The following is a 12,145-nucleotide window of genomic DNA, read 5'->3' on the forward strand; positions in this document are numbered from 1 at the left end:
ATCTTCAATACATCATATAATCCAATCCATAACTGAACCACAAATCTTCAAAGTGCTTGAAATCTCAAAAGCAATAAGATCAGCGAGCTGCACATAAAACAAGCATTGAAACACCTCTCCCCCTTTTTGTCACGAAAAGACAAAAGGTGAAGGTTAGAACAAAGTAACATAGGGTAAGTACTTAGCACTAAGCAATAGAAGCAATGAGAAACATAGCCAGCAAAAGATGAAATCCCCCTAAATGAAACAAGTAGGGGTGCATGTGGAACTCCCCCTAAATACATCAAATATGGACACATAAGTAATGAAGGCAGAGCAAAAGAACACTCATAATATAACAAAAATAAAATGGTTCGAGTAACCACAAGCAACAATCAAGCAAGTAACCCATGTGACAGCAGGTTCTGCCCACAAAAACACATAGTAATCCTTAAGAATACTGCCTTACACCACGAGTTGAAGGAACAGGGAGAATGTCACACAAAACACATAGTAATCATGCTGAAACTTCACCAGAAAGGACAGAAAATACTTACTGAACATGCATGAAAACTCGTCTTAAAAATCACTCAAAACTGATGTCGCCAAGCCTATACTCCAATGTTCTTGTCCAACACTCGACAAGCATCAACGTAACGAAAAAAAAAATTCACCTTAATCACAACAAGTCTCCCTCTCAATGATATACATAGATGATATGTGATGAAGAGTAACATGCATCATGAACTAGGAAACTCCCCCTAACTAGTGCAGTATGCAACTCCATAGCAAAAAAAAAAAATTTGACCATGACAAGTCACGCTCTGCAAGTAAGCAGCAAGACAACTTTGTAACCAAAAACACTGGATGAGGCGAAAGAGAAATGCAAGCATGCATAAGAAGAAGTTAAGGACATTCATAAAGAACCATTCAAAAAATGGCATTCGCAAGACTAAACTTGGAACTTTCGACCACATGACATGAGCAGCAAAAAAAAAACAAGTCATATAACGCACTGAAAACAAAACCACAATGTGCATTAGGACCATAATGCAAGACTTATAGTGCAGACTTCTATTTGTGCAAGAGATCAATGCTCAACACACATTTGTGAAGCATAGTTTCCATCGGGAATAATATGACAACAACTAACTATATGAAAGTGAAAAGCTGCAACTCAAGAAAACACAAGAAGAAGCATTAGTATTATTCGTATTTTCTTTCTTTCTTTCTTTTTCTTTCTTTTTTTTTTTTTTTTTTTTTTTTTTTTTTTGTTTTGTTTTTTTTTTCTTAATATATATAGATATATTGGAGAGGAACCATCCCTTATAACAGGCTTTCGATTGGTAAGTCCAGACCAGTTGGTCTTAGATTACCAGGTGGAAACCCCTACGAATCTACCGACCCGGGTGGTTACATGCCTGTGCCCCAAAAGAGAGAAAAAGAGAGAGAGAGAGAGTTTATATACTGGAGAGGAATCATCCCTTGTAATAGGTTGTCGATTGGTAAGTCCAGACCAGTTGGTCTTAGATTACCAGGCTTAAACCCCTACGAATCAACCAACCTGGGTGATTACATGCCTGTGCTCCATAAATTAAAAAATATAATATTGAGTTGCATAGATTTCACAAACGTATAGAAAAATATGTCATAGAAGTCCGGTGAAAACTATAAAACTCAAATTGTAGTGTGAGTGTGTAAGATGTGTGTGACAACAGAAAATCCAATATAAGATAAGCATTATGAAGCAATGCACAACTAGATTAAGATCGCAATGAACGACATGAACTGCAATTTAAAACATGACATCTCATACACATGGAAACAAAGAGCAAAACAGTCAACACATGCCAGTAAATGAATGCTACTTCATCAATATATTTAACACCTCCAAGGATGCAGAAAACTAAGAAAATTTCAGAACAAACGACACTAACTAGTCAAAAGCACAAATACCAATATATTTCCTAAGGAATTCAAACCTAAGGGAATCTAAAGGTTTAGTGAACAGATCAGCTAATTGACTATCTGTATGAACATACTCAACACAAACCACTTTACTCTCGACTTGGTCCCAAATGAAGTGATGCCTAATGTCAATATGCTTAGTTCGAGAATGTTCAACATGATTTCTGGAAATATTGATGGCACTAGCGTTATCACAAAAAATAGACATTGTACCCTGTTGTAGCCTGTAATCCCTCAACATTTGCTTCATCCAAAGCAATTGGGTGCAGCAACTTCCAGCAGCAATGTATTCAACCTCAGCTGTGGACAAGGAGATGGAATTTTGCTTCTTGCTTTGCCAAGCAATTAGGTTGTTACCAATATAATAACATGCACCAGATGTACTCTTCCTATCATCAGCATTACCAGCCCAGTCGGCATCCGAATAACCAGCTATCTCACAATTAGTATCTCTAGTATACCACAAGCCATACTTAGAAGTAGCATGAACATAACAAAGAATGCGTTTAACTGCAAGGAAATGAGACTCCTTAGGACACGCTTGATATCTAGCACAAGCACCAACACTAAACGCAATATCAAGACGACTTGTAGTGAGATACAATAAGCTTCCAATGATGCTGTCCGTACAATTTTATATCTCCATCTTTACGAGAGTTGTCCTTACTCAACTTAGACGTCGTACTCATGGGAGTGCGAGTATGCTTAGCTGAGTCCATACCAAACTTTTTCAGAATATCTCTAGCATATTTATCTGAGAAATGAAAATCCCATTGTCCAATTGTTTTACCTGGAGACCAAGAAAATAATTTAGCTCACCCACCATACTCATTTCAAATTCGGTTCGCATAAGATCAGCAAAGGAAAGAGCACGGTGTTTAGAGGTGGAACCAAACACAATGTCATCCACATAGACCTGAGCAATAAGCACATAATCCTTACCATGTTGTACAAACAAAGTCTTATCTGCTCCCCCCCTAGAAAAACCTCGTTCCAAAAAAAAGGCAGTAAGGCGCTCATACCAAGCTCTAGGAGCTTGTTTAAGACCATAAAGAGCCTTCTTAAGACAATAAACATGATTAGGATGGTGTGGATCAACAAATCCTTTTGGTTGCTCCACATACACCTCCTCCTGAAGAATGCCATTTAAAAATGCACTCTTAACATCCATCTGAAATAGTTTAAATTTTAGATGACAAGCCACAGCAAGCAAAAGCCTAACAGACTCTAATCGAGCAACAGGAGCAAACGTCTCATCAAAATCAATCCCCTCAACTTGGGTATACCCCTGTGCAACCAATCTAGCCTTGTTCCGAACAATAATAGCAAATTCATCAGTTTTATTTTTAAAAATCCATTTGGTGCCTATGACATTAATATGTAAAGGACGAGGAACAAGATACCACACATCACTATGAACAAACTGACCTAGCTCTTCTTGCATTGCCAGGAGCCAATCCTCATCAACAAGAGCCTCATAAACATTCTTTGGCTCGATCACAGAAACATAGCAAACATAATGAATGGTATATATTCTTAATTTTATTCCTATTTTGCATGTCATCACTCAAGCTACCAATCACATCTTGGACACAATGATGTTGTTCACTACTACAGAAAAGCTCATATACCACTATTATTTACAGTGGTAAAAAGCCTTTAGTCACTGTTTTCATACCGTGGTAACAACCACCGTGACAAATACTTCTAGCAAAACCGTGGGTAATAACAATACCTCTTATATACCACGGTTTTGACTAAAATCGTGATATTATGATTTCCAAACCGTGGTTAATAGTCTGAACAATATGCTCTATTTGATGTGAACCGTGGGGAATAGTGATGCTAAATATGACGGTTGGATAAAAACCGTGGGGTATATAAACTACTTATACCTCGGTTCTTACAAAACCGTGGTTTATAATCATTTTTAAAAAAAAATAAAAGCCCCTAATTATTTGATTCTAATCATATTCATTCAACCTGCAACCTGCCCTTTTCACCATATATATCCACACTGGATTTAAAAACACATTACTCAAATAAACAATTCATAGTACAACACGAACAAAAGAAATAAATTTAGACATCCAACACGAAGACATTGAATTGCTAAAAGAGTTTTGAACTTTTTGAGTCATCAATAATGAAATAAACATCCAAATTTACTTGTTCTATCAAAATAATAATGACCTTAACTTGTTCCATCAATCAAAAGAGCAATCTATTTGTTCCATCTAAAATATCAAAAAAATGGTGAGACCAAACACCAAACCTTAACTTATTGAATGGGTCAAAACCTAGCTAAAACACAACGCTTGGCTCGAACACTCCATTATGCTAGATGAATCTAAGAATTTCAAGTCGAACAACATCAAGTTCCTCTTGTGTGTATGTATCTTTGAGGGATAGATTTGTTATCTACACAATCAAAGATCATAGAGTATTAACACAAAATAGAGAATGCTAGTGTATGACGACTTATACCTTATTTTCAAAAGAATTATCTGAACAAGCTTCCATTATTTCTCTCATAAACTTCATTACGTAATACTCACACTCTTTACTACCAGGTTGATACGGGCCCTAAGTACAAACATGGAAAATATTCATAAGCATATATATATTTTTCCAAACACATAATATGTATGCATAAGATCGAATTTGTTTATGATGCTAAGGACACTTGGCACCTTAAGAACACATGTTGATCTAAACCAAAGTATTCTCATGAAAATGGTAAATCAAGAACACATGCTGAGCTAAACCAAAGTCCACACTCCATTAAAGCTTGAGGTTGCCTAAGCTTCTTATATAGCTCATTACATATATAACCACTGATAAATATGACTATCTATTCTAACTAATGATTAGATAATTATATGGTTCTCAATAAAAAAACTAACAAATTGAATATCAATAACTAATGACCAACCCTACTTACTAGTTACTTCTAAAGACCAAACAGTCACAAAGACAAATAATATGAGCAACCAGTAGAAAATACCCTAAGCTTATACTTTATAGGTAGAATGTCAAAATGGATACGAAATTTCTACGTTGTCTAGCAAAAGCTTATAATTGTGACACATGCCTCCTCCAGATACTAGAAACCATGCCACGCACTTCCCTCGAACCACAATTGCAAATGCAAATGTTGAAGTTCCCACTTATTTGAAAATACATGAATTGAGAGTGATTGTTAACTAAATAACTTGCAATTAACACCTTTCAATTCAACTTGTCTGACGAACCGGAAGCTGGCTCAATAAGGAAATAAAGGATGAAGGATAAGAAAATATGTTGTCAACAAAACTATAATGTGGATGCATTAAAGGTCTAGAGTACTAAGACTTACACAAGTCAACCTGTTCAGATATCACAAGTAGTATCACACCTAGCAAATGTATGTTATAGTTGCATATAAACCAAAAGGGTAGCCACTGTCTCATAATCTAATAACGAGAATACCTTTCAATTCATCACTAGAATGTGCCCAAATGCCGTGTTCATAAATCCGTTTCCACAACATCATAGCCTGCCTTGGCCTAAAACCAAGTGTTTGCACCCATTTATGTTCAACCAAAACATTACAAGTAATAATATATACATATAAGATCATAAAATGATTGTTGCAAGTAATAATATATTGAGAGGTTGAGTTGCTAAAAAAATTCAGTATCAAGGAGAGTGAAATTCATTGTTAGTAGGACCTTGCGACTTCTACACAAAGATTGAACAACCCAAGATATATATATATATATATACATGCAAGCAAGCGTCGTATTCTCAACGATGATAACAGGGTTTCCATGCATATATACTGTGTCCAAGAACCGAACAACGCCTTGGCCTAAAACCAGTGTTTGCACCCCCGACTAGAATATAGAGACTCAATTTGAAGAGCAAGCGGTCTTGAACTTAGGCCTAATAGTTACATACGACATATCTCAGAAATGTATGGAGAGTCGAACAACCCAAGAGATTTCTCACTTCTTACCGAGGAACTGTCCAATATGATGAGATTCCCAATGACCACATTTGTGAAGCGTGACACCTTTGTATTTAGAGCTCCCCCTTGCGAATCCAGTGTTATGGCGACGTCGAATGTGGACAAATTCTTCCTCCGTCAAATTCCTCATCTGTTGATGATCAAATCGAGTTAAAATAATTCTAATGTGCTAATTACAAAACTTATGGTAAGTCATAATATCAAAGAACCCCATCATACCTGTTTCATATCATCTTCATAATCAGTAAGATTGAAATTAATATTAGCCTCAACTCCTCGGAACTTAAGAGCAGCTCGATCATACACTAGACAATTCATAACCCAACCCAATTAAGTCAAAACAAAATTCAACCAAGAACAACTCAAAATTGAATAGAACTATAGAAGGCTAGTATGCAAATTTCACCTTGCACCAGCATGAGCAATATCAAATCCACTTGAAACCGAAAAAACAAAATCCAAAATCCCGAAATTCATCATTAAAAAACACCATTCATAAGATCAATTCATCACCAATCAACTTACACAATTTCCTTACCTAAACAAAAAAAACACGCCAAAATTAAAATTGTGCAACTAATTAATCACAAAACTAAAATAGACCCAATCAATTAATATAAACAATAGACTAACCAAATATGAGATTCCCATCTTCCAGTTCTCCAATTAAAATGTAACCCCAAGATACTGAGAACTCCTTGGCCTCGGCCCTCTCCTACTCTTCTTCACCACTGGCTTTATTTCCAACTGTTGTTGTATTATATTCTAACCTGGTCCAACACCACATTACTAGCAAATGAGAGATCCACTGTACTCGTCAAAGACAAATCAAGCCCAGTACTAGAAGCATAAGTCATGACAGGAACAAGCTTCTTAGTAATTAACAAAACCACTAGTACTACTACTAGTATTAAGTATATCAAACTAAATAGTAATTACACCATCCCCATTTCTAGTAGAATATGAGTCATCAAAATGATCACATACAAAGATCACTACAATACTGGGCTTTACTTAAATTGGAGAAGAAAATTACATTTTTAGAAAACCCTATTAATATCTACCAACGATTTAAAGTAAAACCACTAAATTTATAGCATAAATCGAGAGAGAGGGAGAGAAAACCAAATACCTGTAATCCGAAATTGAGGAGAGATGAACAAAATCAATACTTGAAACCCTGGCTAGGTGAAAAAGGAGACCGATAGAAGTTGAGAATTATTTGTTTTTTTGGTAACTAGTTGAAAAGTGTTCTGTTGAAAACACGATTTCTCTTCTTTTTCTTTTTTTTTTATTAAGGTAGTGGGGTTTTGGTATATTGCTTTACCCACGGTATTAATTTTTTTGGAAAACATTAGCCACCATTTTCTGTAGAAACAGTGGGGTATATAAATATGAGAAAACAAAATAGGCATATTGGCTTGTACCGTGGTATATGGGGAATTGTATACCACTGTTTTAGAAGAACAGTGGGATTTGTTTGTACCAAAATTAGAAAATATATTTTTACTGTGGTAAGTAACTATTAACCACTGTTATTGGGTAAACAGTGGCATATACAAGTTTGTCAATCGTGGCTAATGTGCTTTTTTGTAGTAGTGGTTGCACTCTAACAGAAGCCTTATCAAAAGTCACTGGCTAGATGAAACCAATATTAAGTGCAAGATCATTTGTGTGTGGAGATTCGTGTTCATTAGAAGGTGAGTCTGCTGCATTTATAGACTCAACATGTGAAGGTACATTAGTGGTCGATGGTGTCGTAGAGAAGTGTTTAGGAGCTAGTGTAGTGGGACTCTGAACAAACATGTCATCTGCAGCCTCATCATCAACAATAGTGTGCACAAGAGTATCATCAACAACCACATTACATGATTCTATAATAGTTTGAGTACGTTCATTATAGACTCTAAAAGCACGACTATTAGAAGAATACCCAAGTAAAATACCTTTGTCTCCCCGAGTATCAAATTTGGACAAACTTTCACGATCTCTGCATACATAACAAGAATTTCCAAAAATACGAAAGTATTGAACATTAGGTTTCTTGCCATACCAAAGTTCATAAGCTGTGTTTAAAGTGTTAGGGCGAAGATAAACCCTATTTATAATATAACAAGCTATATGAACAGCCTCAGCCCAAAAATTTATGGATAATCTTAATTATTATGCAACATAACTCGAGCCATCTCTTGAAGAACACGGTTCTTCCTCTCAGCCACCCCATTTTCTGAGGGGTACGAGGAGCTGAGAACTCTTGCCAAGTACCATTGGCAATGCAATACTCAATGACACCTGTATCCTTAAACTCATCACCACGGTCACTTCGAATGTAAGTGATCTGGGTATCTTTTTCATTTTGAACCCTTAAGTAAATAGCTTGGAATTCCATAAAAGTGTCGGACTTCTCTCTTAAAAATGCAGTCCATGTGAATCTAGTAAAGTCATCAACCATCACAAGAATGTACCGCTTACCACCAATACTAGCAATCCATATAGGACCCATAAGGTCCATATGGATTAATTCTAAAGGGTACGATGTAGCAATGTCCTTAACCTTTTTATGGGAACTCGAATTTGTTTTCCGACTTGACAAGGTCCACAAATAACATCTCTAAGTCTGCCAAGTTTGGGAAGGCCTCTAACTAGGTCCTTTCTAGTGATTTTGTCAAGGTCCTTAAAATTAATGTGACCTAATCTTTGATGTCACAACTGAATCTCATCAAGTTTAGCCAATTTGCAACTAGTAACCAAGGGCTCCTGATGGATTGCGTAACAATTATTAGAAGTTCTTGTACCAGTTATCACACACTGTCCTTTACCATTAAGAACCTTACAAATATCTTTTTGAAAACTGACAGTGTGGTGTTTGTCGCATAATTGACTAATACTATTTAGATTAGCCTGTAAATCTTTAACCAAAAGAACAATCTCACCATTAGGAAGACCAAGACCATCTATAGTGCCTTTACCAATAACCTGTGATTGGCTACCATCACCAAAAGTGACATTACCTCCTTTGAATGGAGTAAAGTTGCTAAACTTGGTAGCATCACCAGTCATGTGGCGAGAACACCCATTGTCCAAATACCACTGGGCAGTTTGACGGGAGGCATGAAGAGCAGTAACAACCACCTTGCACGTGAGCTGTGGACAAATGTCGTCTTTTCTTACCCAAATAGTTTTTAGCTTCCTCGTTGAAGTATGAGAATTAGCCGGAGATGAAACTGATTGAGTGTGACGAGAGGTTTTGTACACATTCCTGTCATTAGCCTTCATATGTTTCTTTTGCTGCATATTCATGAAATGGTTAGGAGTCCAAGTGTGATAATATGATTTTTGTCGAAAGGGCACATAAGAATTCCAAAATCCATTTCCATGAAAAGAAGAATAATGATTGTACCAACAAAAAGGCGCAAGATGTCCCAATCTACCACAAGCATAACATGTAAACACTTTATGTTTAACCATAGACTTTGACTCAAACCGAACCTTTTGAACAAGAAGTTTCTTGTGAGCTCTTATATTGTTTCTGCTAACACTAGGAGAGGTCATAGTTGCGGGATGTTCCTTAGCTTTCACAAAAGTAATGGCACGAGAGGTATTAGAAGATGATGCATTGACATCATTATAATCCAGACCTCTCTTGTCATAATGAGATTTACCCACCCCAAGCATTTTGTCAAGTTGTTGAGCACCATTAGTGAAAGCTTGAAGTTGATGTTGAGTAAACACCAAGTCTTTCTTGGTCTATTCAAGTTCAGCCAAGACAGATTTGCATTTTCCTTCACTATCAAAATTATTTTCTCTAGAACATCAATTTTGCTTAAAAAAATTTGTTTTTCCTGTTCAAACAATTCAGCCTGAATATTGTACTCCTCAGCTCCAGATAAAACTTGAGAATTAAGTGCGTCAAACTTGACTATAAGATTTTTATTTGTCTTGTCAAGCTTGATACACTTGGCAACAGAGTTAGAGTACATCTCAGCCCAATCATCATCAGTAACACTCGACTCAAAATTATTCAACTTGCTACTTGACTATCTTTGTCAAATTCCTCAAGATATCCACAAAGACTAGCACCATACACAACATAGTTAACAATTTCATCAGCTTGGGAATCATCAAGTTCAATCTCGTCATCACTATCATCCCAAGTTACAGAAATGTTGGCTTTCCTTTTCTCTAAAGGTTTCTTATTCAATTTCGTAGGACAATTGTGAGCATAGTGACCAAACCTATTACACTTATAACATTGGACTTTTGATAAATCAGTAAAAGACTTGTGCGGTCTATTTTCAGTTTTGAACCTATCATGAGGTCTTGACACTTGATTATTAAATTTCCCTTTATCAGTAAATTTTCTTCAATGTTTCATTTTCAATAGTTTCTAGAAATCTCTAGAAATAAGAGCAATCTCATGATCAATATCAAAAGACTCATCCTCGAGAGAGAGACATCATTTTCAAAGAAATCCTTAGAAGAATTAGAATAAGATGAACTCTTGAAAACTAAATTCTTATTTTTCTGAGGATTTTCATACTCTAATTCCATCTCAAAAGTGCGCAATTTGCCCGCAAGAGTCTCAATGGACATTGTTTTTATATCATGTGCCTCTTGAATGGCATCTTTTCGAGATCTAAACCTCTTAGGTAATGACCTCAAGATCTTGCGAACAACTTGAACATCTGGATACTCTAAACCAAAAGTCGTGCTAGAGTTAATCACATCTTGGAGACGGATAAAGAATTCATCAAATATCTCACTATCTTCCATCTTCATGGTCTCAAATTGAGTAGTAAGCAACTCAAGCTTACTCTCTTTGACAGCACTATCACCTTCATGCGAAATAACAAGCTTATCCCAAGCCTCTTTTGAGGTGGTACAAGTGGAAATGCGTCTGAATTCGTTAGGATTCATGGCCATGAAAATAACACTACGACCCTTATTATTATGAAGAGACAATGTCTTCTCAACATCAGTCCATTGGTTTCTAGGTTTTAAGGAATTCACAGTAGTGTCACCAGACCCAATAGTTTGAGTAGGATGAACCCAACCATCTTCTATAGCTATCCAAACATCATCACCTAAGGCTTGTAGGTAAGCTGTCATTCTAGCTTTCCAGTAGGGAAAGTTTTTCCCATCAAATTGAGGAGGTCGATTAGAAGTACCAAACTTATCAACTTCCATCTAACTATTTTTTTTTTTTTTTTTTTTTTGAGGAACAAAACAAAAGGATCACGCCTAGGCTTTTAAACCTTTAAGAGCATAACCACTCTGATACCAATTGAAATTCCCAGAGACGATTTCACAGAGTAATCTCAATAAATTCAATGTTCCCAATTAGATTTAATCATGCACAAGCAAACAATTATCTATGACAATCAAACTGAAAAAAAAAAAAACGAGACAAGACACAGAGAATTTTTTAACGTGGTAAACCCAATCACTGGGAAACATCCACGTCACTACCTATCTCATGTAGTGAGATAAAAATCCACTATATAAATCAATCAGTTACAAAGTAAGAATACTCACAACGGGGATCAAGTCCCATGATTACCCGAATATCGTACTCCTCAATATTGTAACCTTTCGCCTCCTTTCGCAGGAAGAAGAATCACTCATTTCGCAGAAGCCACTAACAATAAACAAGCATGGAAGAACTCAATTCAGTGATCTCATGTCATCTTCAACAATAGGAGCACTAAATTGACAAGATGAATGAAGTCTTTTTCTTAACTCACTTCGGAATCTCTAGAATTATTCTACTAAAAAAGCTTAATTAATCCGACTATCTGCGTTTCTTGTTTTTATATTACTTCTCAGACTTCCAAGATCAAATCAGTTTTGATCACAATCCCTCAAAAATCGGTTTTGATCGATATCTAATTTGTTGATCACAATCCCTCAAACATCGGTTTTGATCGACATCCAATTTGTTGTTGTCTATCTCTCTTTCTCGCAAAGTTACACAGAACTACTATCTAACTAATGGACCCAAAGCCTTGGTTAGTCACGAAATGGGCCAAACATTATATGTGGGCTTTTCACTAACTAGTCAGTTTTGCCTTTTGAGAACTGAAAACCGGACAAAAAAAGTTAAAAACTGTTAATTTCACCTAGTTCAGCTCGGTTCGGTTCGGTTTTTCGGTTTCCTCATTTTTTTGAACAGCTCGAGATATAACT

The 12,145-nt window shown here is 36.1% G+C and overlaps 1 protein-coding gene across 1 annotated transcript; it reads right to left on the reverse strand.

The window, feature by feature from the left end:
- Positions 1-8,662: 8,662 nt before the first annotated feature.
- On the reverse strand, positions 8,663-11,146 carry LOC147501611 (uncharacterized). Its single transcript, XM_086604349.1, has 3 exons — positions 10,500-11,146; positions 9,993-10,194; positions 8,663-9,247 (listed from the first exon to the last, which is right to left on the reverse strand). The coding sequence occupies exons 1-3, from the start codon at positions 11,144-11,146 to the stop codon at positions 8,663-8,665; spliced, it is 1,434 nt and encodes a 477-aa protein (XP_086460475.1).
- Between the last annotated feature and the right edge of the window lie 999 nt (positions 11,147-12,145).

Source organism: Coptis chinensis, chromosome 4, assembly GCF_015680905.1.
Source record: "Coptis chinensis isolate HL-2020 chromosome 4, ASM1568090v1, whole genome shotgun sequence".
Classification (NCBI taxonomy): Eukaryota; Viridiplantae; Streptophyta; class Magnoliopsida; order Ranunculales; family Ranunculaceae; genus Coptis; species Coptis chinensis.

Excerpts from the sequence above, each read along its gene's own strand:
- LOC147501611 (XM_086604349.1), bottom strand. The coding sequence starts at position 11,146 with ATGGAAGTTGATAAGTTTGGTACTTCTAATCGACCTCCTCAATTTGAT. Across the intron at positions 10,195-10,499 it reads ACTTTTGAGATGGAATTAGA|GTTTGGTCACTATGCTCACA; the intron begins GTATGAAAATCC and ends TAAGTGTAATAG. Across the intron at positions 9,248-9,992 it reads AATTTGACAAAGATAGTCAA|CAAAAGAAACATATGAAGGC; the intron begins GTAGCAAGTTGA and ends ATGAATATGCAG.